This window comes from Bufo bufo, chromosome 2 (assembly GCF_905171765.1).
Source record: "Bufo bufo chromosome 2, aBufBuf1.1, whole genome shotgun sequence".
Taxonomy (NCBI): domain Eukaryota; kingdom Metazoa; phylum Chordata; class Amphibia; order Anura; family Bufonidae; genus Bufo; species Bufo bufo.
The window spans coordinates 492,576,841-492,601,382 of NC_053390.1; the positions used below are offsets into that span (position 1 = coordinate 492,576,841).

The following is a 24,542-nucleotide window of genomic DNA, read 5'->3' on the forward strand; positions in this document are numbered from 1 at the left end:
CTGGCTTGCGTTCCAGTCTTTGTGGTGCGAAACGACTCTAAGTTTAGTCCTCGGTCTCGCCAGATGATTCTGTCCAGAATGCACTACATCCCGGCCGGCTCACTATATTGTGGGGCAGGAGGGGGTGTGACGATCCATTGAAGTGAATGTCACCGTAGCCACAGCCGCAGGCGATCGGATGCACGGGATCGCAAGGCACAATTATGCCTGGACCGCAGGCATAATGTTCCTTGCGATCCTGTGCAGCCGATCGCATTGCAGCCGTTGGGCATGGTTATGGTGTCAATCACGTCAACAGACCACTATGCCCCCTCCTGCCCCACACCACAATATAGTTAGTGCATTCTGGACAGAATCAGGCCGGAACGCACTGCCTGGTGTGAACGAGGCCTTAATGTGATCACAATGTTTCTACAATGTTTGCATTGGTGGGCAGTGCACCCGCCCTCTTGATTGAAAGGGCCAGGCAGGGCCATCATTGGTGGCAGCGGCAGTTCCGATCGGAGTGTAATGCTGGGGCTTCAATCGGTTACCATGGCAGCCATGACGCTACTGAAGTCCTTCTGCCATGGTCAGTTACTCAGCAGCATTATACTTATATGCGCTGTGGCTGCCCAGCGCTACTTCTTCTTGTAATTCACAGGTCTGTGCAGCGCATTGCTTATGCTTATAGCAATGTGCCGCACAGACCTGTGGGTTACAAGGAGGAGCGCCGGGCAGCCACAGCGCATGTAAGTATAATGCTGCAGAGTAACTGACCATGGTAGACAGGACTTCAGTAGCCCCCCCTCCGCTCCTAGAGTCTAATTTGCATATTATAAAAGGTACATTTCTGGAGTAACGGGGGCATGGATAAAACTAGGAATAGTTTAGTTAGGTTCAGCTGACATTAGCACATCGTTAATGTCAGACAGTTTAATTTGGGTATTTCTGGTGACAGAAACCTTTTAAAGCAGGCATGGCCAACCTGCGGCTTTCCAGTTGTTGTAAAACTAACTCCCACCATACCCTGCTGTAGGATAATAGATGTAGGCAGTCTGTGCATGCTGGGAGTTGTAGTTTTGCAACAGCTGGAGAGCCTCGGCTTACCCACCCCTGCTTTAAATAGTCACATCACAAGGGAACTAAACTTAAAGGGGTTGTCCGGGTTCAGTGATTATTAGTAAATAGGCTGCTTTTCACTAACAGCCTACATATATGTGGGTTTTACCTTATTTCTTTATTCTCATGCCCTCATTCCTTAGACTGATTTGAAGACCAGAAGTGTTATTTTTTTGTTCAGCTGGTGACGTACCGGACTCCTTACTGGTGTACTAAGCCTCGTCTTCCGCTTAGCAAAGAGCCCGCTGACATCACCGGCACAGAGGGGCGTTCTGGAGCGCTCAAGGAGGCTGTTTCGTAGGAGGGAACTGGCATCGCTAGAGAACTCCCCTATGTGCCGGTTACGTCACCGGGCACAGAGGGGCGTTATTCTGGGCTGAAGGAGGATGATTTGGAGGAAGGGAACTCTGCTGTTTAGCATAGTGCACGCCTCTCATCTGCTTGTACACCACATGGATTCTGCATATTAAAGTGCTGTAAGCACGCCTCCCATGTCCTGTAGGCACGCATCCCATGGTTGGGATTGAGACGTCGCACTGCCTTGCCTAAGGCAGTGCGGCAGGATATTACATAGAGGGAGCGCTGCAATGTAAACAATACAGAGTGCAGCTTCGGGGACCAGGAGGAGTGAAAAATTAAAAACTGGGAGCCTTCAGGGGGACCTTACAGATACATTTAACGGTGAATACTAATGTTAGTTAAAAATACTGTGATCCTGGACAACCCCTTTAAAATGTAGAGGATGCAAGAAGTCCATGACCGCTAGTAGTCGATGTTTGAAGGATCCTGAGGTGGAGAGAGATCCCCCACTAAAGATGAGCATCCATCAAAAGCCTTTATTTCAGTGCTGTGGTCACGACAGTTCTACAGCTCGTGTGAAATAAAGCCTTAGTGGATTTGAATATGCGATCTACTGATGTACCATAGACTGCAATAGAATACTGTTTTTTTTTGACAGGCTTCTTAATAAAAAACAATTTTCTCTGGCAGGCCTGGGAGCCTTCACAAGGCCCCAGCTTGCTGTAGTAACCGATCAGAACACCAGAGTTTTGATGTGGGTGATCCGATCGGAGGACAGAGCGGTCAAATGATCGTCAATGTCATTTGGTTCTGGCTATGAATAGAAATGAGTCAGCATGTGAGCTTACTCCATATCCCACTACATGCAAATGATGGGAGTTTATTTTTGCAAAACCTGTGGGGTCAAAATACTCACTACTCTCCTTGGGAAATTTCTGTGAGGGATGCGTTTTCTCCAAATAGCATTCCTTACCTTCTGAGCCCTGTTGTTTGCTGTCATCAATAACAATAACCTGGACAACCCCTTTAACGGCCACATGTGGTGTATTTTTTTTAGTAATTTCGAAAATGAAAAATTTGCAGCTAAGGCAAGGTTTTATTGGTTAAAAAAAGCTCATTTTTAATTTCACAGCCTAATGTTTTAAAATTTTTTGAAACACTTGGGTTAAATTGCTAACTATACCTAAATAGGGTCTTTTATTGTGGTTTCTACTATACTGGTACCTTTTTAGGAACCCTGCGAATGTGACATGGTGCCCAGAAAATCATTCCAATATCTGCCTTCCGAAATCGTATGGCGCTCCTTCCCTTCTGAGCCCTACGTTGTGCCAATACAGCAGTTTACAACCATATATGGGGTGTTTCTGTAAACTACAGAATTAGGGTAACAAATACTGAGGTTTGTTTTGCTGTTAACCCTTGCTGTGTTACAGGAAAAATGGATTCAAAATCTACAAATAAAAGTATTTACCGTTTAATACCTGTGGAAGGTCTAAAAGGTTAACAATGTTTATAAGCATCAGTTTTAATACTTTGGGGTAATTTTTTTTCTATTATGTAAGCTCCAAAGTGTGACTTCATAACTGAATTGTCTCTTAAAGGGGTTGTCCGGGTTCAGAGCTGAACCCGGACAAACCCCCATTTTCACCCCGGCAGCCCCCCTGACATGAGCATCGGAGCAGTTCATGCTCTGATGCTCTCCTTTGCCCTGAGTTAAATCACGCAGGGCAATGGCATTTTTGGGAGATCCGGTGACGTACCGGGGCCCTCCATGGGGCTGCCAGGAACCCGGTGACGTCACTGCACTGATAGGTGGGATTTAGCGCTGCCCTAGCCAGTAAAACGGCTAGGGCAGAGCTAAAGCTTGCCCATCAGAGCCGGTGACGTCACCAAAGACACTGGCGGGAGGAAGTTTCCGCCCGGCAGTGTGTTATTAAAAACAAAAGAGCCCATGCCCTACGCGATTTAGCGCAGGGCAAGGGAGCGCATCGGAGCATGAGATGCTCCGATGCTAGCCTCAGGGGGGCCGCCTGGGTGAAAATAAGAGTATGTCCGGGTTCAGCTCTGAACCCGGACAACCCTTTTCAAAATTGGGTTTTGTAAATTTTCTTGAAAATGAAAAAAATTGCTTCTAAAATGATAAACCTTCTAACGTCATAAAAATGAAATTTACAAAATGATGCCAACATAAAGTAGGCATCTAGCGAATGTTGATTATTATTTTTTGAGGCATCAATAACTGTCTTAGGAGTAGAAAAATTTTAATGTATAAAAAAGCAAGTATTTTTATTATAAAGTTAAATTGTATCAACTCCTTAATCACTAACATGAAGTATGATGTGTCACGGGAAAACATTTTTAGAATCAGTTGGAAAAGTAAAAGAATTCAAAAGTTATTACTACATAAAGTGACTCGTGTCAGATTTGCAAAGTTAGGCTTGGTCAGGAAGGTGAAAAATGGCAATCTGGAAGGGGTTAAATATAAAGTGGTGTCCCCAAACTCTGACGGAATACAAATAGTGTTTGGGGTAAATATATACACACCCCTGTTAAATTGTCAGGTTTCTGTGATGTACAAAAATGAAACAAAGCTAAATCAATTCTGAACTTTTTCCACCTTTTTTTTAAAGCGACCTATAAACTGTACAACTCAATTGAAAAACAAAGTGAAATCTTTTTAGGTAGAGGGAAGAAAAAATTTAAAAATAAAATAATATGGTTGCATAAGTGTGCACACCCCTAAACTAATACTTTGTTGAAGCACTCAGTCTTTTTGGGTATGAGTCTATCAGCAAGGCACATTTTGATTTGTCAAGATTTGCCCACTCTTCTTTACAAAAACACTCCAAATCTGTCAGATTGCGAGAGCATCTCCTGTGCACAGCCCTCTTCAGATCACCCCACAGATTTTCAATTGGATTCAGGTCTGGGCTCTGGCTGGGCCATTCCAAAACTGTAATCTTCTTCTAGTGAAGCCATTCCTTTGTTGATTTGGATGTATGCTTTGGGTCGTTGTCATGCTGAAAGATGAAGTTTCTCTTCATGTTAGGAGAAGCCTGAAGGTTTTGTGCCAATATTGACTGGTATTTGGAACTGTTTTTTTTTTAATAGTATCTTTTTATTTATTAATTTAGCAAAAAGCATAACAAACACATCAAATACAGACAATCATCAATTGAGTCCAGTACAAATCAAATACATGGGATCAATCATAACAGTTCCTCATGACCCAAGTTTGGGACAGAAGAAAAAGATATCACTTTCAGGATGAACAGTACCCAACATATCAATCCTAAGGAAGATTAAAAGTACTGCACACACACACACACACACACACATTCACACACGCCCTCATTGGTCAGAACAGTCTTTCAGTCATCTATGGTACTAGAGTCTGGGCTCCAATCCAGGGGTCCCATATCTTCATGAAGCGATCGGGGGTCCCTCTTCTCTCATACACAAACTTGTATAATTCAAGATCAGCATTAACTAGATGTACCCATTGTTGCACAGTAGGATTCTTAGGAGGTTTCCAGTTGAGAAGGATAGTTTTCCTAGCATAATATAAGAGTATTCTATACAGCTTCCTGCCAAATTTGGTTGGAACAATCTCGTTGGCTACTCCCAACAGACTAGTGAGTTCAGTACAGACGTTAGGAAAGCCTAGTTTGTCATTAAAATATTTATGGATCTCTTCCCAGAAGCCATGAATAATCGGACACTGCCAAACCATGTGTATAAGACAACCGTTTTCATGTCCACATCTTGTACAATGAGGGTTCGGCAATTTACCCATTTTAAATAGCCTCACAGGAGTATAATAAATCCTATGAAGCCATTTAACTTGAATCAACTGATCCCTAGCACTTACCACTGTAGATCTCCATGTACAGCTAGATTCTTTAACATGAACATCTTCCAAACCTTCAATGTCCCTTTTCCACCTAACAAATGCCCTGTCTAGGGGGGAGTCCTGCAACGCCATCAACGACGCATACAGGGTCGACACTGGTTTGACCAAGGGAACCCTCCTAATCGCTGCCTCAACTGTACCACACTCCAGCTTTAAAGGTTCTCTACCAAACTGAGCCTGACAGGCATGCCTGAGTTGAAGATATCTATACAAACAACGCTGGGGCAAATTAAATTCCTGTTTCAAACTATTAAAGGTTCTAAATAGGCCCTTATCATATAGTTGGGTAAGGTAGCGCACCCCCCTCTGAGGCCAAAATTCAAACTCCAGTAATGAGAACAGCTCCGGAAGCACTCTGTTTCTCCACAAAGGCAAATATGGCGACCAAGTAATATCATTCTCATCAGGGTTACATTTCTGACCCCATTTGACCCACATCTGTACTGCAGCAGCCATCGATTGGGTGTAGTGTATTGTAGACCTAGCCCCCCTCCTATACGCCAAGTTCGTAAGTGCCTCATAGGACCCCAATAAAGCTGCCTCCAACACTACCGCCGGGTTACCTGAGTCAGCCCGTACCCACCACGCCACATAGCTCAGCTGCACCGCTACATAGTACATGTACAGGTTTGGCAAGGCAAGACCCCCCCGTAGGTAAGACGCCTGGAGGGTGGATCTCGCTATTCTGGGAGAAGACTTATTCCATAAAAAGGGAGCGATTATTCTATCCAAAGTAGCAAAATGTCTCTTGGGGAGTAACACTGGGGCAGCCCTATATAAGTATAGCAATTTTGGGAGAAGAATCATTTTTACCACATTGATACGCCCAATCAGAGTTAAAGGAAGGTTTTCCCAAGCCTCTAGCTTTCGAGTAATGGATTGCATTGTAGGAGCAACATTCAAATCATAAAATTTTGCCACATCTCTATGAACAACAATCCCCAAATATGTAAATTGCTCCACAATCTGAAGCTTATTGTTCACCGTAATGCGAGCTGGGTCAACATCATCAACCAGACATAGACTAGACTTTGCCCAGTTCACACGGAGACCCGAGAAACCCCCAAATTGATCAACAACACCTAAAAGGGTATCCAAGGATTTCCCTGAATCTGCTAGGTAAACCAGCATGTCATCAGCATATAATGAAAGCTTTTCTGATATTCCAGCTATTTCCCAGCCTTCTATACCTAAATTAGAGGATATGAGTATCGACAAAGGTTCCATAATTAATGCAAATAACAGGGGGAGAGAGGGCAGCCCTGTCTAGTGCCTCTACCCAAGGGGAAGGAGTCCGATGTGTACCCATTCACCCTGACTCTCGCCGAAGGGGATCTATAAAGCATTTGTAACCAGCACAAAAATTTCTCCGGAAAGCCCATTTGAGTCAGCACTGCCCACATAAATTCCCATTCTACTGAATCAAATGCTTTTTCATTGTCTAAGGACGCAAGAGCCCTCATACCTCTGTTATCATGTTTGACCTGAAGATTAGTGAACAATCGCCTTAAATTAATATCTGTGGTTTTCCCTGGCATAAAACCCGATTGATCTACCCCAACCAAGGAGAGAATTACCCCCCGCAATCTTAACGCCAGTACCTTCGCAAAGATTTTGACGTCAAGATTCAGAAGTGAGATAGGTCGATAAGAGCTACACTGGTCAGATGGTTTCCCCGACTTGTGAATCACTACTATCGTTGCCTCCAGAAAGGACGGTGGCAACGAACCACTTTCCAGTGCATACCTCAACAGCTTCCCAAATCTACTAACCAGGTCTTTCGAAAATCGCTTATACCATTCAGCAGGAAATCCATCGGGTCCCGGGGTTTTCTTGGTTGCTAAGGAACTAATGGCCGTTTCAATCTCCAGGTCAGATATGTCTGCCGCCAGGGCTCCCCTGTCATCTCTGTCCAAAGAAGGAATATTAATACCTGCTAAGAAATTGACAATTTCCTCCGAAGTACACGTGATCTTGGGGGCATACATTGTCTCATAATAGGAGGCAAACTGTCGGCAGACATCTCTGGGCTCCCTCAATAAGATCCCTTGGTCATTCAGAACTCCCGCCACCACCGTTTGCTGTGTCTCTCAGATCTAGTCAAGTACGCCAAGGCCCTGCCACACTTATCACCATCTGAAAAAATAGTTTGCCTCTGATTTAAAAGTTTCTTCTCAGTATATTCAGTTAAATGCAAAGTAAACCTACGCTGCGCCTCAAGCCACAAAGTCTGCTTCTCAGGGCACGGATCTAGTATATATAACCTCTCCTTATCAGCTAGCTCCGTCTCTAGTTTCATCCGTTTGATATTCAGTTCCTTTCTATGAGTTGCAATAGCAGCAATCAATGCCCCTCTCATTACTGACTTGAAAGCATCCCATTCTACCAGAGGATTCGTAGACCCTTCATTTTCTGCCCAGTAATTCCCCATTGCATCTAGACTCTCGCTCACCACAGGTAATACCTCGAGCCACATAGGGTTTAACCGCCACTGCTTATCAGTCGAAGCCAGGGGCTGTGACAGTATCAGAAGGAGGGGGGCATGGTCTGAAACTCCTCTCGGTAGATAATCACTAGACTTGATATAGGGGGATAAGTCTCTGCTGACAAAGGCCAGATCTATACGAGAGAGTGAGCCAGTAGAAGCCGAATAGCAAGAGAATTGTGCATCCGTGGGGTGGAAATAGCGCCACGTCTCTACTAAGTCATAAGTATTAGCCCAATGTGATAGGACATTGTTGTGTGAGGCCTGGGGAACCCTTCTGTCCCGTATAGGATCTAAAGTGGCATTATAGTCACCCATAATAATATAAGGCATTGCTGGAAATCCTGCTATTTTAGCTGTAATTAAGTCTAGGACCTCTCTGCGGAATGGCGGAGGAATATATAGTCCCACAAATAGGTACTGCAGGCCTCTGACACAAGCATGTAAAATCACATACCTACCATAAGGGTCTAGCTGCACAGATAGTATTTGAAATGGAAGACTTTTAGCAATTAAAATAGACACGCCTCTAGCGTGGTTTGAGTAAACCGCATGATATGTGGGGCCTATCCATGGGCGCCGCAAAGCTAGTACTTTCTGGCCCTGCAGGTGCGTTTCTTGCAATAACATTATGTCAGGGTTATACCTCTTCAGATAATTGAACACTAAAGACCGTTTAATCTTATCATTCAGACCCCGAACATTCCACGAAAGTAGCTTAATTACCGCCATTTCTTCTTCCAAAGATAACATCTCCATAATTTCCGACCAATGAAGGCACATTCATGCACATACACAATCCACATCAAAGAACCCCTCAACAGAGAAACTCTCTTCAACCCACCCATTCCCAACCTCCCTAACCCACCCTGCCTAAACCTTCCTAACCTGGTTGAGCCTGACACCCCAAACTAGCAACTCCTGGGTACGATAACCTACCCTAACTCATTAGAACATATATACCATATAGGTACGTTGGTGATGGGAAGCAAGTATATACGTCTACCCACAACAGTGCATAGTCATACAGGGTGTTGCCACCCAGCATACCAATATGGGGTTAAACATCTGATCAATAAACAAAGTCAAAGAACAGGGAATCTAACAGGAGTAATAATGGTGCATTTAAACCAGATCCCCCCCCCCCCCTCCCCCAACCATCTTGTCAGCAAAACAATTTAACATTTAATCAAGTATTATATGCTTCAGCTGCCAACACTATAGTATAAACCATCAGCGGTGAGGCCTTGCATTTAGATTTCAATCCATTCAGTAGCCTCTTCAGGAGTACAAAAAAAACGGAATGTTTCACCATCCTGCACCCTCAAGCGAGAAGGGTAGATCATGGCATATTTCACATTTTTGTCCCTCAGCCACGCTCGGACCTCAGTAAACTGCTTCCTTTTCTTCTGGACCTCTGCAGTAAAGTCCGGGTAAAAGGACAAACGGACATTCTCATAGCTGACATTCCCCTTCTGTCGAGCAGCTAGCAAAATAGCGTCTCTGTCCCTGTAGTTCAGGATCTTCATGATGAAAGGTCTAGCAGGGGATCCCGGCGGTAAGGGCCTGGTTGGAATCCGATGTGCCCTTTCTATAACAAAGCAACTGGAAAGTGAGATGGGATGTAACACTTCTTTTATGAGCTGTTCCGCAAAAATTTCTGGGGTAGACCCTTCTGCTCGCTCCGGTAAGCCCAGGATACGGACGTTGTTACGTCTATTGCGGTTCTCAGCGTCCTCCGCCCTGGCTTGCAGCATCTGTACCTGTTGCAGCAGCTTCCTGGTGTCATTTCCAGCTGCTCTGGACGCATCTTCCACATCACTCACTCTTTGCTCCACTGCAGATGTTCTTTCACGTATTTTGTCAAAATCGTGTCGCAAACAGCTAAGGTCAGACTGTAGATGGTCTATCTTTGATGTAAGAGCAGCTTGACAGGCAGCTATAGCTTTCATAATTTGAGAAGCTTCAGCAGAGGCACCAGGGACAGGAGACCCCTCACCTTCCTGTTCAGTTTGACTCATGGCGTCCATGAATCGTTTAACAGATGATGGAGCCACAGAAGAAGTTTTGCGGCCCATAGAAATAGTCCACAGACACTTTAAAGATCTGCTGGGGTTTGTCACTCATGCAGCAAATCAAGATAAGGCTTTATTAAATTCAGCAAGTCCTTCCACACAGCCAAGTAGACTGCCAGATATCTTTACATTCCTCAGGGGGGAGGGGGATAAGTACACCAGCACCACCATTAAACTTTCATATATAAGGGCTCCTAACAGGATTACCACTGCAGGACTACAGGATAATAGTGGAAGTAGGGAGATACAGAACATTTCACCGATCCACTCCGTTTGCTGGGGCAGAGAGGAGCGCCGCTGCACATACACTTAACTGCAAGATGGCGCCCACCGCGCGGCTTCTTCCCGCCTCGGTCTTCGGCTCAAGATTCCAGCAGGTATCGGCAGCAGTCCAAGGTAAGTTGTTAGCGACTTTCAGCAAGCCGTACCTGCACTGTGTACCTTGTGGCGGATCGTGTCCCGGCCTCACTCCACACTCTCCTCAGTTTGCGTCCCTCTGCTCCTCTCCCTCAATCCGTCGGCATCCACAGCGCCACAGCCAAAACTCAGCAATCCAGCACCGGGCAGAGTGTCCCCAAGTATGAAGGGGTCCAACATATAGTGAATGCGCTCAAAAAACCCCGATTATGCCAGGTGTATAAAGGATATTTCACAGGATTTTGTAGGAGCACTGCAATCCTGCTTCCTCACTCCATGCTGGCTCGGCCACGCCCCCCCGGTATTTGGAACTGTTAATAATTCCCTCTAGCTTAACCGCCTCCGGACCGCCTAACGCAGGATCGCGTTCCGGAGGCGGCAGCTGCAGGCAGAGTCGCGCATATACGCGTCATCTCGCGAGACGCGAGATTTCGCTCAAAGCCGGCCCGTGCATGCGCATCGCGGGCCAGCAAAAGTTCAAGGAGTATTTTGTCAGCAACCTGCCAGCCAATGATCGTTGCTGGCAGGTTGCTGATTTTTAAAAAATCAAATCACAAGCCATCTAACACCTTATATTTATAAATATAAGGTGTTAAATGGCTTCTCTGCTCCTCTGCTGGTCCTTTTGGTCGGTTGGTTCCAGCAGAGGAGCAGACATCACAGTGAGTACACCCAACACCACACTTAGCCCCCAGATCACCCCCCATCACCCCAATTCACCCCTTGATCGCCCCTGTCAATCACTAGTGAAAGGGAAAAAAGTGATCAGTGTAAACTGTCACTTTTTTTTCCCACTAGTATTGACTGTTAGGTTTTACGATAGTTTAGGTCCCTTGGTTAGGTAGTTAGCGTCAGTTAGCGCCCAGCCCACCGCACCGCAGTCACTTATTCGCTGATTAGCGTATCGCTAATCAGCATTTGTATTTTTATAGTATCTGTAAGTGATCAAAACTGATCACAGTCAGATCTATAATAGTATTAGTGTCACCTTAGTTCACCCTCCACCCAAAACGCAGTGTTTGCCCGATCAAGCCTGATCGGTTGCCCACACGTGCGTTCACCCATGCCCGCCCCGCCGCAGTGACAGAAATTATTTTTTTTTGATCACTGCACAATCACTTCACAAGCGCTGCGGCGCTAAAAAAAAAATCTGTTTTGATATTTTTTATCAATCGCAGCGGCCTCCGGTACTTCGCTAGCCTCCCATTTGTAAGACAGGCTTGCTTTTTTTCTTGGGTAGTCTCAGGGAATACCCCTAAATTTAGTAGTCCAAATGTCAAACAGGGGGTATTCTTCTGAAGAGGCCTACAGGCTTCTGACCCAGTGGGATGAGGAATGGGAACCCTCATCTGACGAATCTAGCGGGTCAGAATATGAACCTGTAGAAAGCAGTGGCAGTCTGACCCAAAGTTCGGACGAGGAGGTTGAGGTCCCTGATAGCACCAGGCGTACCCGGCCCCGTGTTGCTAGACCACAGGTTGCGCAGGATCCGTTTCAAGAGCAGCAGAGTGGGGCTGGCGCTGTCGGATTACGTGGTAAGGCATACACCAGCAGCGCAGCCCTCCCTGGACCTAGTACCAGCACTGCCGTACAACATGGTGAAGTGGCGAGCACCAGAAGGGCAGTTGAAGCTGGTACGGTGGCACGTGCAATAGTTACCCGGTCGCAGCCACCGCACAGACAGGCCCGTAGAGTCCCTGAGGTGCTGGCAAACCCTGATTGGCAGTCCCCAACTTCAGCCGCACCATTAATTCCCCCTTTCACCGCCCAGTCTGGAGTTCGGGTTGAGACAGCTCAGATCGGTTCGGCACTGGGATTTTTTGAGCTGTTTTGACTGTGGAGCTCTTGGACTTAGTAGTGGCAGAAACAAATCGGTATGCCACTCAATTTATAGCCGCCAACCCGGGAAGCTATTATGCCCAGCCTTTCCGGTGGAAACCAGTCCAAGTTTCCGAATTTAAAATTTTTCTGGGCCTTCTCCTCAAAATGGGTCTAACGAAAAAGCATGAATTGCGGTCATATTGGTCCACGAACCCAATTCATCACATGCCCATGTTCTCTGCTGCTATGTCCAGGGCAAGATTTGAGGCCATCCTGCGTTTCCTGCACTTTAGCGACAACACCACCTCCCGTCCCAGATGCCACCCAGCTTTTGACCGGCTCCACAAAATTCGGCCCCTCATAGACCACTTCAACAACAAATTTTCAGATTTGTATACCCCTGAGCAAAACATCTGCGTAGACGAGTCCCTTATACATTTTACCGGGCGCCCTTGGCTTCAAACAATACATCCCAAGCAAGCGCGCCCGGTATTGGGTCAAATTGTATAAGCTCTGTGAAAGGGCCACAGGCTATACCTTCAAATTTCGGATCTATGAGGGAAAAGATCAGACCCTGGAGCCGGTCGGTTGCCCTGACTACCTGGGGAGCAGACTGAAGTCAGTCTGGGACTTGGTGTCACCCTTATTTGGCAAGGGGTACCATCTTTATGTGGACAATTTTTACACAAGTGTGCCCCTCTTCAGGCATTTGTTCCTAGAACAGATTGGCTGCTGTGGCACCGCGCGACCTAGTCGCCGGGGCTTCCCCCAACGGCTCGTTACCACCCGTCTTGCAAGGGGGGAGAGGGCTGCCTTGTGTAACGAAGAACTGCTCGCGGTGAAATGGAGAGACAAGCGTGACGTTTACATGCTCTCCTCCATTCACGCAGACACGACAATCCAAATTGAACGAGCAACTGGAGTAATTGAAAAGCCCCTCTTGGTCCACGACTATAATTTGCTCATGGGAGGGGTGGACTTCAATGACCAGATGTTGGCTCCCTATTTAGTTTCCCGACGCACCAGACGCTGGTATAAGAAGGTGTCTGTATATTTGATTCAATTGGCGATGTACAATAGTTTTGTTTTCTACAGTAAGGCTGGGAGAATGGGATCCTTCCTCAAATTTCAGGAACAGATCATCGCGAACCTCCTATATCCAGGAGGTTCCGTGGCCCCAACCACCAGTGTAGTGAGCCGTCTACACGAGCGACATTTCCCCAATGTCGTTGCTGGTACCTCAACCCAACAGTCACCCCGAAAAAGATGTCGTGTCTGTAGCAGGAGTGGAATAAGGCATGACACCCGCTATTTCTGTCCTGACTGCCCTGACCACCCTGCCCTATGCTTAGGGGAGTGTTTCCGGAAGTACCACACACAGGTACACTTAGCATAGGGATTGCATCTCACAGGACAGGCACACAGGGCTATTAGGGCCCTTTCACTCACAGCAGCTGCAAACCTCTCCTTTCACCTGGGATAAAGTGCATAATGTACTTCGCCACATCTTTGGGCGATTTTCACATTGTCCCATGGGGAATGGAGAGGTTTGCCCTATAAAGGTAAAAAAAAAAAAAAAACACCGGTAAGCAAAAAAGTTAACGTTCAGTTCAAAAAGTTAAATAAAGTTTATATGATCCGTTCAAATGTTATTATAAAGTTAATAAATTTATTGCGTTGCGGCCTGGTTTTTTCTTTTTTGTTTTGTTTTTTTTACCTTACAGGTGGACCAACCGATCGACTAGCTGCAGCACTGATGTGCATTCTGACAGAAGCATTGCGCTGCTGTCAGATTACACAAAAGTCAGTGTATGCAGCGCTGCAAGACGAGATTTCTCCTCTGCAGTAAAAGATACGTTTGCCGAGGCATATGAGCTGAGGAGGCGGCGGTGTTCATATACTTTGGCAAACACTTTGTATATATAAAAAAAATAATAAATCCCGGCAATGATTTATTATCGATTGATGTGAATGGAAAAATCGGATTTGCCAGGGCATACGAGCTAAGTGGGTATGGATGTTGGGTGGAGCTCCTATGTCCTGGCAGACGCCTTTCCCCTACTTTTTTTTTTTTTTTGGCAGAGATTTTTTCATCCACATTGATCGATGCAAATGAAGAAATCTGTGCCGTTCATTTTTTCTTTCAGCCCAGAGGCTGAACGGAAAAAAAATAAAAAATCTCATTACCCGTATGCTCAATATAAGGAGAATAGCAGAAACTCCTAATGCTGGGCATACATGTAATGATTGCGGAGACCCTCAAATGCCAGGGCAGTACAAACACCCCACAAATGACCCCATTTTGGAAAGAAGACACCCCAAGGTATTCACTGAGGGGCATATTGAGTCCATGAAAGATTGAAAATTTTGTCCCAAGTTAGCGGAAAGGGAGACTTTGTGAGAAAAAACAAAAAAAAATATAAATTTCCGCTAACTTGTGGCAAAAAAAAATAAAAATTCTATGAACTCGCCATGCCCCTCATTGAATACCTTGGGGTGTCTTCTTTCCAAAATGGGGTCACTTGTGGGGTATTTACACTGCCCTGGCATTTAAGGGGCCCTAAAGCGTGAGAAGAAGTCTGGGATCCAAATGTCTAAAAATGCCCTCCTAAAAGGAATTTGGGCCCCTTTGCGCATCTAGGCTGCAAAAAAGTGTCACACATCTGGTATCGCCGTACTCAGGAGAAGTTGGGTAATGTGTTTTGGGGTGTCATTTTACATATACCCATGCTGGGTGAGATAAATATCTTGGTCAAATGCCAACTTTGTATAAAAAAATGGGAAAAGTTTTCTTTTGCCGAGATATTTCTCTCATCCAGCATGGGTATATGTAAAATGACACACCAAAACACATTCCCCAACTTCTCCTGAGTACGGCGATACCAGATGTGTGACACTTTTTTGCAGCCTAGGTGGGCAAAGGGGCTCACATTCCAAAGAGCACCTTTAGGATTTCACAGGTAATTTTTTACACATTTTGATTTCAAACTACTTACCACACATTAGGGCCCCTAGAATGCCAGGGCAGTATAACTACCCCACAAGTGACCCCATTTTGGAAAGAAGACACCCCATGGTATTTCGTGATGGGCATAGTGAGTTCATGGAAGTTTTTATTTTTTATCACAAGTTAGTGGAATATGAGACTTTGTAAGGAAAAAAAATAATAAATTATCATTTTATGCTAACTTGTGACAAAAAATAAAAAGTTCTATGAACTCACTATGCCCATCAGCAAATACATTAGGGTGTCTACTTTCCGAAATGCGGTCATTTGTGTTTTTCTACTGTCTGGGCATTGTAGAACCTCAGGAAACATGACAGGTGCTCAGAAAGTCAGAGCTGCTTCAAAAAGCGGAAATTCACATTTTTGTACCATAGTTTGTAAACGCTATAACTATTACCCAAACCATTTTTTTTTTTTACCCAAACCATTTTTTTTTTTTACCCAAACCATTTTTTTTTTTTACCCAAACCATTTTTTTTTTTTTTACCCAAACCATTTTTTTTTTTTTTCTATCAAAGCATGTAGAACAATAAATTTTGAGAAAAATTTATATATGGATGTCGTTTTTTTAAAAAAAATTTACAACTGAAAGTGAAAAATGAAATTTTTTTGCAAAAATTTCGTTAAATTTCGATTAATAACTAAAAAAAGTAAAAATGTCAGCAGCAATGAAATACCACCAAATGAAAGCTCTATTAGTGAGAAGAAAAGGAGGTAAAATTCATTTGGGTGGTAAGTTGCATGACCGAGCAATAAACGGTGAAAGTAGTGTAGTGCAGAAGTGTAAAAAGTGGCCTGGTCATTAAGGGTGTTTAAGCTAGGGGGGCTGAGGTGGTTAAAGGGGTATTCCCATCAGCAGTTTTCATACTTACCTGCGGCGAGCGCAACGTTCATTTCCTGGATTCGGCTGGGCGGGCTCAGTCAGCTTGGTTGACGTCTTCTCCCGGCCGGGCCGCACAATGTTCTGAACGTGCATGCCGCCTCGCATGCGCAATGGTGACTTATTCCTGGCCTGTATAGTACAGAGCTGGCGTGCGCGTTCGCAGGTCTGTACTATACTGGCCAGGAAGAAGTCATCATGGTGCATGCGCGGCCTGGACATTGCCCGGCCGGGAGAAAATCTTCAGTCTTCTGCGCAAGCGCGGCCACAGGATTCGACAGGCAAGAGGTCGCCGTAACCAGGGGAGACTAAAGACAACAATCAGGTAATAGGGGACTTATTTTCTCAAAAAGGGTGGGAATTGGGTAATGTATTTACAAAAATGATTACTGTCAAATCATTAACCGATTTAACAGTGATCATTGTGATGGGAATACCCCTTTAACTAAGGCCCCAGTTCTAGCTGAAGAAAAACAGCCCCAAAGCATGATGCTGCCACCACCATGCTTCACTGTGGGTTTGGTGATGTGCAGTGTTGTTTTTGCGCCAAACATATCTTTTGGAATTATGGCCAAAAAGTTCAACCTTGGTTTCATCAGACCATAACACGTTTTCCCACATGCTTTTGGGAGACTTCAGATGTATTTTTGCAAAATGTAGCCTGGCATGTATATTTTATTCGTAAGAAAACGCTTTAGTCTTGCCACTCTACCCCATAGCCCAGACATATGAAGAATACGGGAGATTGTTGTCACATGTACCACACAGCCAGTACTTGCCAGATATTCCTGCAGCTCCATTAATGTTGCTGTAGGCCTCTTGGTAGCCTCCCAGACCAGTTTTCTTCTCGTCATTTCATAAATTTCGGAGAGACGTCCAGTTCTTGGTAATGTCACTGTTGTGCCATATTTTCTCCACTTGATGATGACTGTCTTCACTATGTTCCATGGTATATCTAATGCCTTGGACATTCTTTTGTACCCTTCTCCTGACTGATACCTTTTAACTATGAGATCCCTCTGATGCTTTGGAAGCTCTCTGTGGACCATGGCTTTGCTGTGGGATGCAACTAAGAAAATTTCAGGAAAGACCAACTAGAGCAGCTGAACTTTATTTGGGGTTAATCAGAGGCACTTTAAATGATATCAGGTGTATGCTGACTCCTATTTAATATGATTTTGAATGTGATTGCTTAATTCTGAACACAGCTACATCCCCAGTTATAAGAGGGTGTGCACACTTATGCAACCACATTATTTTAGTTTTTTTTTTTTTGTTTTCTTCCCTCCCCCTAAAAGATTTCAGTTTGTTTTTCAATTGAGTGGTACATTTTATAGGTCACATTAAAGGTGGAAAAAGTTCTGAAATGATTTATCTTTCTCATTTTCTTTAACAGGGGTGTGTAGACTATTTATATCCACTGTCTGTGTGTGTGTGTGTGTGTGTGTGTGTGTGTATGTATGTATGTATGTATGTGTGTGTATATATATATATATATAATATGATGGTTTTATATGGAGTCAGTCACGGCACTCCCAGAGCAGCTTAGTATGTCAGTAGTGAATCGAAAATCAAAGTATTGATGTTTCGAAGCATCATTCAACCCTAGTTTGTTATATGCCGAAAATGGTTGATTGGCTTCTGTCTGTCTTGATCATAATTTTGTGCTAATTATTCTACAGTGCACTGTTCAGGTGAAGCTGGAGCTGGGACACCGCGCTCAACTGAGGAAGAAGCCCACCACTGAGGGATTCACACATGACTGGATGGTGTTTGTTCGTGGCCCTGAGCAATGTGACATACAACATTTTGTAGAGAAGGTTGTGTTTAGGCTGCATGACAGCTTCCCCAGGCCTAAACGAAGTGAGTGACCATTTTTATCTTGAAGTTGCATTAGTGCTTAAGAGCAGTGTTCTATAAATGGTCACTAACTTTTCACACAACTTTTCATAAATCAGTATTACACGTAAATATAATTTGTAATATATCTTATCAGAGAATAATGTGTTCTCCAGTTATGAGCCATTTTTCCTCCTTTCCCAAACATTCACTCATAATTCTGACGGTCTTCTCACTGAAGTTTCTCTTTACAAGCTCCTGTAGAAGTCTATGGAGTGGGGAGGGGGCGGCACTGTGAGCCGCAGAGTGTGAAGCAAACAGACTTGGACAGGGAGATTTTTAGCACACGCTGAATGCCGTGATGTCAAAACCCCAAAAACCTTGATGGAATAATTTTTTTTTAATTTTAACACACCAATAAAGGTTATCCTGTTTTCCATTAAAATACATGGTAAATTAATTGGTGCCATTTAAAATGCATTTTGTCCCGCAGAAAATAAGCCCTCATATGGCTATGCGAACAGAAAAATAAAAAAGTTATGGCTATTGGAGCATGTGGAGTTAAAATCAGAAATGAAAATAGGCTCAGTCCTTTAAAGGGCTTTTCCCATCTCAGAAAATGGGGGCATATCTCTAGGATATGCCTCCATTGTCTGATAGGTGTGGGTCCCATCGGTGGATCGAGAACGGAGCCCCGAAAGTGAAGGAGGGTGCACTGTGCATGCTCAGCCGCCCTCCATTTATTTCTATGGGACTTCTGAAAATAGCGGCTATTTCAGTCTGCCTCATAGAAATGAACAGGAGCATGAGCCACGCATGTGCAGTATGCTCCCATTCACTTCTATGGGAGAGGCAGCGATTAGCGCTTGGTGGTGGACGGACCCCGGGAAATCTGGGGTCCTCCAGCCACAGCACTCCCCGCTGCGTTTTCGATATAGGTGCAGGTCCCGCTGGGACCCGCACCTATCAGGCAATGGGGGCATATGCTAGCGATATTCCCCCATTGTCTATGATGGGAATACCCCTTTAAGGGCTTAATAATGTTTTGGCGTGCGTATGAATTTTAGATCACTTATAAATGTTTTTTTTGATAGGTGAAGTGACAAATAGTGTTGAACGAACTTGGGTTTTCATGTTCGGCGTACAAGGTTCGGTTATCTAAGATTTCTGTTATGGATTCCCGCTCCACGGACCATAACTTATGGTCCATGGGAGCGGAATCCATAATGGAATTCTTAGATAACCCAAACCTTGTACGCTGCACATGGAAACACAAGTTCGCTCGTGCCTAGTGACAAAAATGGTGAATCTTCCATTTTTATTTTTTTGTCCGCTACATTGGTCACCATAACAGGATAAATATGTTTATATTTTAGTAGTATTGGTGCCTAAGATCTTTATTTAATTTTTTTTATTATTGTTTATTTTTCATATGGGGTAAGGGGACTGAATTTTTTTCGGATTTTTAAAATATTTAAAACTTTTATTATTATAATAGTTCCCAGGGGAATTGGACAGGTTTGTTCCTTAGCCTGCAAAGAATTACCATCACTGTGGCAGCCTTGGGAGCCTTCAGGCTTGAGGTTGATATAGCAAATTAATGGTTGTCCCCATCTCATCATGGGGAAAAGACCTCTCAGATGCCATGGTCACAATTGACCACAACATCTAAGAGGTTGAAAGTCTGTGCCCGGTGTTCTTACCAATCTCAGAATTTACCTCTGGTTGCCTACGTAATACATGGGGGATTTTCTGAGCAGGCACCATCTTTAAAGATGCAAATTAGTATGTCTAACATCAGCTGGCATCAAAAAGAATTACTTTATCTTTTTTTGAGAGCAAAGCTAATTTATATTACTTATGACCCTTTTAGTAGATGGAGGGCGTATTTTATCAAATATATCATTCACTTAGGCCCCTTGCAGACCGGCATTCCTCCCGCAGAGAGTCCGCATTGCAGCAACCGGCCTGACCTCCCAGCACTGAAGGGATTCACATAGCATTATATTGATTTATGATGCTTTGTAACCCTTACAGTTCTGGAATGTGTTGGATAACTCTGGCATAATGCTGCCAGGGTTATCCAATACATCCCAGAACTGTAAGGGTTACATAGCACATGACACCGGAGAGACTGATCCGGTATTGCAATGCATTTGTCAGACGGATCCGGAAACAAATGATATCCGTTTGCATGCGGATCCAGCAGGCAGTTTCGGCAATGGAAATGCCTGTCGGATTCTTCTAAGGCCCCTTTCACACGAGCGAGTATTCCGCGCGGATGCGATGCGGGAGGTGAACGCATTGCACCCGCACTGAATACCGACCCATTCATTTCTATGGGGCTGTGCACACGAGCGGTGATTTTCACGCATCACTTTTGCGTTGCGTGAAAATCGCAGCATGCTCCTCTTTGTGCGTTTTTCACGTAACGCAGGCCCCATAGAAATGAATGGGGTTGCGTGAAAATCGCAAGCATCCGCAAGCAAGTGCGGATGCGGTGCGATTTTCACGCACGGTTGCTAGGAGACGATCGGGATGGAGACCCGAACCTTATTATTTTCCCTTATAACATGGTTATAAGGGAAAATAATAGCATTCTGAATACAGAATGAAAAGTAAAACAGGGCTGGAGGGGTTAAAAAAAAATAAAAATCATTTAACTCACCTTAATCCACTTGCTCGCGATGCCCGGCATCTCCGTCTGACTCTTTTACTGTATAGGACCTGTGGAGAGCATTAACTATAGTTTAAGGACCTGGGATGACGTCACTCCGGTCATCACATGGTACGTCACATGATCTTTTACCATGGTGATTCACCATGGTAAAAGATCATGTGACGTACCATGTGATGACCGGAGTGACGTCATCGAAGGTCCTTTAGCCAGGTCCTAAAGAAAAGAATACAGAAGGAGATGCCGGCTGCGCTATCAAGTGGATTAAGGTGAGTTAAATTATTTTTTATTTTTTTAAACCCCTCCAGTGCTATTTTACTTTTCATTCTGTATTCAGAATGCTATTATTTTCCCTTATAACCATGTTATAAGGGAAAATAATACAATCCACAGAACACCGATCCCAAGCCCGAACTTCTGTGAAGAAGTTCGGGTTTGGGTACCAAACACGCACGATTTTTCTCACGCGAGTGCAAAACGCATTACAATGTATTGCACTCGCGCGGAAAAATCGCGGGTGTTCCCGCAACGCACCCGCGCATTTTTCAGCAACGCCCGTGTGAAAGAGGCCTAACGCTAGTGTGAAAGTACCCTTAGAAACTCTTTGAAATGTGAAGGGAATATTTTAAAGGGAGTCTGTCACCTCCATATGGCCATATACAGTGCTTACATGGCTCTGTAGCACACCTATACAGGATTGTAACAGTACCTTTGTTCTTTTCTTTAGACTTGCACCAGCAGGAAAAACTAAGTTTAATTCATATGCAAATAAGCACTCGCAAGTGCCCAGGGGCGGCGTTCAGTGTGTAGGTGCCCAGGCTGCTCTGCCTTCTTTTCACTTTACTCCTCCCCAGTCTCTGCCTTTGCCCGCCCTCCAAGTCTCTTGCCTCATGGATAGGTCCGGACTTGGAGGGCGGGCAAAGGAAGAGGCTGGGGAGGAGTAAAGTGAAAAGAAGGCAGAGCAGCCTGGGCACCTACACACTGAACGCCGCCCCTGGGCACTTGCGAGTGCTCATTTACATATGAATTAAACTTCGTTTTTCCTGCTGGTGCAAGTCTAAAGAAAAGAACAAAGGTACCGTGACAATCCTATATAGGTGTGCTACAGAGCCATGTAAGCACTGTATATGGCCATATGGAGGTGACAGACTCCCTTTAAAACAATTGCAGTGTAGCTCACAGTATTATCGGCAATTACTGCCTATAATGTCAGCAATGACTAGTTAAAACTTACCAGGAAAGGTTAAAGGACCTTAACATGTATAGCTTGGAAGAAAGACGAGACAGAGGGGATATGATAGAAACTTTTAAATACATAAAGGATATCAACACTGTAAAAGAGGAGAGAATATTTAAACAAAGAAAAACTGCTACAAGAGGACTTAAGAGGGTTAATGGTTTCTTATGCGTTGACACTTAGAGAGATTGAGTAGGGGAAGGGGGTGGGGGAGGGATGTACTACATACAGCTACAGTGTTTTGAAAATTTCAGTTTTTGTATTGCCATTTTAAACCATCATTGAGGCCATTCATGTCCCTTCGCCAATATTTTGAAGAGAGGTCACCTTTTGAGACAGGTCTCACTAGATTAACATCTGTTTGTTATATTACCTATAGTTTTAAATTTTGAATATAGCTCACAGTTCCTAGATTTTTATCTTGGACCATAGTTCTCAGGTATCGCTTATGTTTCTTGATATCAATGTAACACAAGATTACAATATAGTCATATTGTGATTGGCATGGGTTGTCTTCGCCTCACTTTTTTGTATTTTATATATAGATTTGTCACAAATTTTTTATTGAAAAAGGTAATGCAACAAATGACAATATAGGCATGCAGGCCCAATAATACAACAAGTATCAGTAGTAAAATGAAAGACTACTGTAAGAGTATGAAAGACTATAACTCTTATCTTTTTTAGGCATGTCCTCTATCCCTATATGTAATAAACATAAAGCTGGGATTTTGGGTATGGATAACCCTAACATTCTATTCAATAAGGACATTGTTTCGTTCCTTATCCCATTAAGTGCCGTGCAATCCCAGAATATGTGCTTAATGTCCCCTATCACCTGTTCACATCTCCAACAGGTAGCAGGTACTTCTGGATATATCCTGGAAAAGCGCTGCGGGGTCATATACCATATGTACAGCATCTTACGTGTGGGCTGCGCAGCTTGAAAGTTGTCCCGCCAAAGAAAAGACCCTAGACCAAATCTGTTGTTCTTTAGACAAATCCAACTCTGTTGTCCATCTCGCAATCCCGGAAATATTTTCTTTAGGTTCATAGTCTAATAGTAGTCTGTAAAGTCTAGACAGACCCTTAGCTCGCCCTGTTTTTCCTTAGAAGTACAGCTGAAAGGCCTCTTTCACACGAGCGTGACGGATTAGGTCCGGATGCGTTCAGGGTGTGTTCAGTGAAACTCGCACTATTTTGCAAGCAAGTTCAGTCAGTTTTGTCTGCGATTGCATTCAGTTGTTCAGTTTTTTCCGCGCGGGTGCAATGCGTTTTGATGCGTTTTTCACGCGCGTGATAAAAAACTGAAGGTTTACAAACAACATCTCTTAGGCCTCTTTCACACTTGCGTTGTTGGGATCCGGCATGCACTTCCGTTGCCGGAGGTGCCCGCCGGATCCGGAAAAACGCAAGTGTACTGAAAGCATTTGAAGACTGAACCGTCTTCCAAATGCTTTCAGTGTTACTATGGCACCCAGGACGCTATTAAAGTCCTGGTTGCCATAGTAGGAGCGGGGAGCGGGGGAGCGGTATACTTACAGTCCGTGCGGCTCCCGGGGCGCTCCAGAGTGACGTCAGAGCGCCCCATGCGCATGGATGACGTGATCCATGCGATCACGTGATCCATGCGCTTGGGTCGCCCTGACGTCACTCTCGAGCGCCCGGGGAGCCGCACGGACGGTAAGTATGCTGCTCCCCCGCTCCCCACTACACTTACCATGGCTGCCAGGACTTTAGCGTCTTGGCAGCCATGGTAACCATTCAGAAAAAGCTAAATGTCGGCTCCGGCAGTGCGCCGAAACGACGTTTAGCTTAAGGCCGGCTCCGGATCAATGCCTTCCAATGGGCATTAATTCCGGATCCGGCCTTGCGGCAAGTGTTCCGGATTTTTGGCCGGAGCAAAAAGCGCAGCATGCTGCGGTATTTTCTCCGGCCAAAAAACGTTCCGTTCCGGAACTGAAGACATCCTGATGCATCCTGAACGGATTTCTCTCCATTCAGAATGCATTAGGATAATCCTGATCAGGATTCTTCCTGCATAGAGCCCCGACGACGGAACTCTATGCCGGAAGACAATAACGCAGGTGTGAAAGAGCCCTTAGCAACAATCAGTGAAAAACGCATTGCACCCGCACTTGCTTGCGGATGCAATGCGTTTTTCACGCAACCCCATTCACTGCTATGGGGCCAGGGCTGCGTGAAAAACGCAGAATATAGAACATGCTGCGATTTTCACGCAACGCAGAACTGATGCGTGACTCATGTACACAGACCCATTGAAATGAATGGGTCAGGATTCAGTGCGGGTGCTATGTGTTCATGTCACGCATTGCACCCGTGCGGAAAACTCGCTCGTGTGAAAGGGGCCAAAAACTGTTGTAGAGGATTTCGGGGATTGTGAAAGAGAACCCAGGAAAGATCACATTTGTAGATACTTATAGAAACCCTTGTTTGATATCTGATAGGATTTGGTTAAGGCGGAAAAAGGGACTGTGTTCAGATTCCAGAATTTTGGGGATTTCAGTGATCCCTGCTTCGATCAGCTCCGCGAAGGAGACATCTGGAATCAGTAATTCCACCATGCGTAGGGCGATATTAGGTATGTTCCTTGAGACTAAGTCTTTACTCACAACCACTTTTGACCATGAATTAAAGCAAGCCTCCACTGGTGGTAGGGGAGAGACGAGAGGAGTCTGACCCACGAGAGCCGCCTTTAGATGATCCCTCAAAGGTATTGGGCCCTCTACATCCCTCTCCAGATATACTCATACTCATTGTGGGGCATCC

General features: G+C 44.7%; 1 protein-coding gene across 2 annotated transcripts in view; it reads left to right on the forward strand.

Annotated features, from left to right (window-relative positions):
* The window catches only part of MLLT1 (MLLT1 super elongation complex subunit), a 285,107-nt gene that overhangs the window by 168,179 nt on the left and 92,386 nt on the right, over nt 1–24,542 (forward strand). For both annotated transcript variants that reach the window (XM_040417782.1, XM_040417783.1), the window contains exon 2: nt 17,682–17,862. In XM_040417782.1, coding sequence (XP_040273716.1) covers nt 17,682–17,862 — 181 coding nt within the window. The remainder of the gene's footprint in view (nt 1–17,681; nt 17,863–24,542) is intronic.